This window comes from Hipposideros armiger, unplaced genomic scaffold (assembly GCF_001890085.2).
Source record: "Hipposideros armiger isolate ML-2016 unplaced genomic scaffold, ASM189008v1 scaffold_372, whole genome shotgun sequence".
In the NCBI taxonomy this organism is placed as follows: Eukaryota; Metazoa; Chordata; class Mammalia; order Chiroptera; family Hipposideridae; genus Hipposideros; species Hipposideros armiger.
In genome coordinates, this window is record NW_017731722.1 from 1,253,398 (window position 1) to 1,259,201 (window position 5,804).

Consider the following 5,804-nt stretch of genomic DNA (forward strand, 5'->3'; position numbering starts at 1 on the left):
TTTTTTAAAAAGTTAGTATATTTCCTTTCAGCCTTTTTCCTGTATGTTCAAATACATAATTCTATTTATTTGCAAAATATTGAGATAATCTTGTACATAGTTTTGTGTGTTGCATTTTAAAGTTTTATTTTTAGTATTTTCCCATATCATAAAAAATCTTCAAAACATAATTTCAGTAATTGTATAAATGACAATATGTAAGGACACTGTGATTTATTTGACTATCTCTGTGATTAAACATTGAAGTTGTTTGCAATTAAGTGTTTTTTTAAGAAATGGAAGGAAAGAAAGAGACTATTTGCTAGGTTTAAGATTTATAAGTAATAAAGATTTACAAGTAATAATGGATTGTTTAAAGTGTGTTGCAATTAGTGGGATGATTGGAGAAATTCTAATTAGGTCTAGATTAGTTAATAGGATGGTATCAATGTTAGTTTACTGGCTTTGATCATTGTACTATGTTTATGTAAGACAGAGGACAGATATATGGGAACTCTATTATTTTGGCAAATTTTGAAATTCTAAAATTACTTTAAAATAATTTCTAAAAACAAATTGAATATAAAAATTTCATTTACAGAATCATGTTTAACTATTGAAATGTTAGCTATTAAAATTTATCTGGAAGGCAGTATGAATGACTTTGATCAAATGCTTAACTTTTCATCTAAGATTTAAAAGACAGGATATTAGGAAACTTGTTTTTCCTAGCATAGGTGAGACATGACATGTTCTTCCGGCATCTTCCAGATGTCTTTTTTTTTTTCTTTTATCTTTAGGCTGTCTTGACTCCCATGAAATGTTACTTAAATGTTCAAATTGTATGTGTAAGGCTTTCCTTCAGAAGATATGGCACAAACATGGGTTTCATCAGATTATCAAAGGGGTCTATGATTCTGAAAAGATTTAGAACTGCAAATTTAATCAAACACTACAGTTCATTGAAAGAAGCATCATTCCAAATTTCATATGTGAACTATCAATTTTAAGAATTAGAATATAACAAAATACAGTAAAAAATAAAATTCTTTTCAACTTAATATATTACAATGAGAGTTATTTTAATATCTTTCAGTACTCCATGAGCATTATGAAGAATAAAAGTAATGATTTTATCACTTAAATCAACAAGTATTTTGTTGGTTATAAGTGAAATTAAATGAAAGAGAGTTACGTGGGAACAAGTTATATCCTTGCTAGTGAAAACTGGAAAGTTTTAGCTAATGAAGTTTTGAGTTGGTCAAATGCTATATAAGCAAAATTTTACTACATATGGGATCTAGGAGTTAGTGAATTTATGAATTAAAACAACCCAGAATGACTTCCTGGAGATCAGGGTTATTTTGTAGAGAAATTTGGCACAGTGTTGTTCTGGGGCCTCTTTTTCACAGTTACACAAGTCAGATCAGCATTAACAACCTTCACTTTTCATAGACATGAGTGGTTGGTAGAAACCATCACTTGCTATGTACCAATAAAGTTTAATGTTCAGATTAAGTACTACCATTTTTATTGCACATCTCCCATTTAAAAGGTTAAATCATTTTGGGTTTTTTTTTTTAGTCAGAGTTGTTGTTTTTTTGTTTGTTTGATTTGTTTTTTAAATTTTGCAACTTTTTCCCACTTGTAGTTTTACTGTGAGGCTAGCCCATTTTGCAAAGAAAAAAGGGCATGCAAGGGGTTTAGTCTTTGTTATTAGTTCATGAGACCAAGTAGATAAAACTGTAACTCTACCAGGCAGTTTCCTAACTCCTAGGTATCAGGTGGAGCAGGAAGTGGTGGGTGAAAACATCAGGAGGAGTCAGCTATGATTTAATCATGGACTCAAAGAGAGGCCTCTTTTCTTTCATACTTATGCCAATCAACCAAGGTTATTGTCAATGTAGAGGTATCTAATAAAGAATCCATTACAAAAACTTTTTTACCTCCTCTCCCCACTCCCAAAAGGAACTTGGTGTGAAGAATGGTCTTTACTCAAGGTCTGTACAATACAGAGCTCCTCTCTGGTGTGCTTGTGTTTGGATGTAATCCTTCCTAGCCAAATAAACAGACTTATATCCAAGCTCATATCTAAAATGGCCCCACTTAGGCAATTGCATCCTACGATTTTAGGAGGGTGACTGCAGTAGACTTTGCTTACAGGACAGAGAGCTTTGTCTTGGAGAGGACTCTAAATCTGATCTCTTTTCCTATGCAGATCAAGGTGACAAGAACAACACCCTAATGAGTCAGGAAGTTTTGACTCTGCAAGAAATGCTCAACAGCCTGGACTTCAAGAGAAAGGTTAGTGAAGAACTTTAACTTGGGCCTTTGCCTGTTTTTCTCCTTTCTTACCTCTAGTCCTACCGAAAAGAATCCAGCTCTTGGATGTCATTTGTTACGTTCACACTGAATGAATAAATGGCAGTGTTTCTAGGAAGGGTACCATATTGCTTGCCATGCTTCTAAGTTTACAAAACTGGAACTCTATATCTAGAGTCTATTTATCTTGCTTATGTGGTACATTTACAGCAGCACTCATTAATACCAAGGTGAACATTTTACCCAATTTTTATTGCCACTCTTTCAGGTATGGCTGTTTCAGTTGCTGTACTTACTATGCTGAGAGAGGTTCTACTACATATGTATAATTAAAACATTACTTGACGACTACCAAAATCTTGTGGGAGAATAAATGTTTCAGTTTCTATGCTAAAAAAGACATTGAGCTAAGTAATTTCCTAGATTTCAGGATAGTTTATTGACAACTGGATATATTCAATCTAACCTCCCCCCAAGGAGAGGGAGAACTTTTTTTCTGGCTCAATGAAATATTTTAAAAGAGAGGAAACATCTCTATTTCACTTTCCTACCTCTCCTTGAAAATAAATGCATTGAAATTTAACTGGTCACTGATAAATCAATATTTTCAAAAGTTCAGCTCCATTTTTTATGCAGGAATTTGTGTGAGAGCAAATAAATGTGAAATTTATTTTACCCTAAATCATAAACTTAAACAGTTATATATCAGATTTTAAACATGCAGATAGTTAATCCAAAGTAAACTTAATGTTTTATGCATAATAAATGTATACTATATATTTTATGCATGCCATCTTATTCAACTTTAGGAGTAAGATTTTAAGGAGAGAAGGAGCCCTGGAAATAATTTAGTCTATCTTCCGGCTTGTACAGATCAGTTCTAGCAAAGTTAAATGGTTTATCCAAATTCACATAGCTATGGCAAAGCCAGGATAGATATTCACATCTTCTACTTCCTATGCCTTTAAAAGTTATACTCCACTATGCCTCCCAAAACCCAGGTAAAGAAAGTATTAATAAAAACTAACACAGAAAGCCTCAAATTTTAATCAGTACATTTAAAAATAAATATAAACATATTTACAAGAATATAAATTCAATTTATAAATGCCTTTTTAAAAAGCAGATATATGGCTTTATGACTGACTACAAGGTTCAGTATTGTCACAGGAGTTACAAATTCAACATATATCCTAACTGATGTTATGAGATAGTAAGAGAATGTTAACTGTGGTCATGCTTTTTTCTTCATGACATTATTTTATTGTAATAATTGAATTGTTTGAAAAGGCAGTTCTGTGGCAAATAGATGGTAGTATTTGGTAAGATATTTGGTCAAAGTTTTAACCAAGCCTTTACCTCCCAGGTCAGATAAATTGTTTCATAGGTTGAATTATGAGTGACTTTGGCTGTGTCTCATGAAAATCTTTTCAGTAGTCATCTTTGTTTTTAGGAAGCCCTCAGTAAGATGACACAAATAGTAAATGAAATGGACCTGTTAATGAACAGCATGCTAATAGAAGAACTGCAGGACTGGAAGAGGCGGCAACAAATTGCCTGCATCGGAGGTCCACTTCATAACGGGCTCGACCAGCTTCAAAACTGGTAAAAACGCATTGACTTTAGTTTCTTGTGAAAACCACAGGAAGTACAAAACTTCAGTGTTGCTCAGCCAGAGAATACAGGCGTAGACCAGAACTTCAATTCATTCAGCTTATTGATGGTTTATGAGCAGAGGGGGACTCTACAGTTGAAAACATAGATGTAATTGTATATGTGTTCTTAATTTTTATTCCTTTCAGGAGAAAATGAAAGCATCTATAGAAATTCATAGAATGCATGATAATTGCTTAATTTTCTCATATACCAATCTTGTAAGACTCATGGATTTTTGAAACCAGCAATAAATAGGCTTTCTATAAGAAGCACTAGCTTCAAAAGCTTGAAAAAAGATACCTCAATTTTTAAATGTGCCTTAACATGTCAGAATTAAATATCACTTTGTGTTTTCATCAAAGCAATTTATTTTTGTATTTAGATGAAAAACCTCAAATAGCTAATACAACATGGCATCTCCTCTCTGTATGCACGCATACAGTCCTGTATGGATACAATCCTTTGTATTAGAGGAAAAAAATGTTCAGAGGGTTTTTTTATTCATTAATGCAAACATAAAACTATCTGGTTGAAAAAAATTAGAAAATATAATGAAAAAGAAGGAAAATGCTCAGCTGAAATCTAAATGTGTTTTCAAAGGGAACAATTCAATAAATAAAGATATATAGTAACTGGGGACACTTGCACAAAAAGCTCTGCCCTGACAGGTAAACTTCTCAAAAAAAGTAAGGAATTGGGCTTTTTTAAAAAACATATTGATTTTCCTTGGGGAGATACATTGAGTTTCTAACTTCACTCTACTCTGTTATTATGAAAACAAGATAAACAACAAAGGGAGCAATAAAGAACTTAGCAGATAGTGGTGGTCATATCAAATTCAGTGGGGGATTGACAGTTCTGTCCACAGTGTTACGTGGGGAATAACCTTTTTAATAGAAAGAGCTGCTGTCAGGGCCAAATGGACTTATGAAGTCTGTTGAGACATTCTGCCTCCTCTATAGCTGAAGGTCTCTTCCAAGTCCATTTCAATCTCCCTCCTACCCTAAACTTCCGGCGCAGCCTCCCATCTCCATTTCCAAGGTGAGATCACCACATAGTGAATAAAATTCCAAGCAGAAACCTTTCTCCAGAGATCTCCATTGATAGTTTTTGGCTAATATCTAGGGCTTATAAAAAACACATGAGGGGAAGGAATCCATTTCATATTGTTTTTCTTCTTCAGTATTCTTACCCATAACATTCTTCATATCATGTATTTTTAGTTTTAAATTTGCTCTTTCTTTGTCTTTTAGTGAGTGCCAAATTCTTAACATATATATGTTTAATAGACTTTTAAACAAAGGATAATTAAAAAGAATTTCTTGTCTGTAACTGAAGGTATAAATTAGAAAACCTTGAAAACATTTAACATTGCATCGTGCATTTTAGAGAAAAATGGATTAAAAAAAAACATAAAGAGCTGTCACTAACTTTTTATGGGAGCAAGTGATTAATTAGTTTAATATTTTAATAGTTAACATGTTAAAATGGTAGATTAAGTGGAAAAACTATCTTTGATTTTCATTTGCTATTCAATAGCTTTACACTGTTGGCAGAAAGTCTGTTCCAACTCAAAAGGCAATTGGAGAAATTAGAGGAGCAATCTACCAAAATGACTTATGAAGGTGATCCCATCCCGATGCAAAGACCACTTCTGCTGGAAAGAGTCACCTTCTTGATCTACAACATCTTTAAGAAGTAAGTGTTGGGCCGGCCGATTGGCGCGTTGGTTAAGAGCCAGCTTGGGACGCCAGAGGGCCCTGGTTCGAATCCCACATGTGAGGGCCAGTGACACTGCCCTCTACAACTAAGATGCTGAACAACAGCTCAACCTGGAGCTGGGCTGC

The 5,804-nt window shown here is 33.6% G+C and overlaps 1 protein-coding gene across 1 annotated transcript in view; it reads left to right on the forward strand.

Annotated features, from left to right (window-relative positions):
- Positions 1–5,804, forward strand: part of STAT1 (signal transducer and activator of transcription 1) — a 172,704-nt gene that overhangs the window by 61,592 nt on the left and 105,308 nt on the right. The window contains exons 7-9 of the mRNA XM_019662344.1: positions 2,198–2,283; positions 3,755–3,906; positions 5,497–5,655. Of these exons, the coding sequence (XP_019517889.1) occupies positions 2,198–2,283; positions 3,755–3,906; positions 5,497–5,655 (397 nt within the window). The remainder of the gene's footprint in view (positions 1–2,197; positions 2,284–3,754; positions 3,907–5,496; positions 5,656–5,804) is intronic.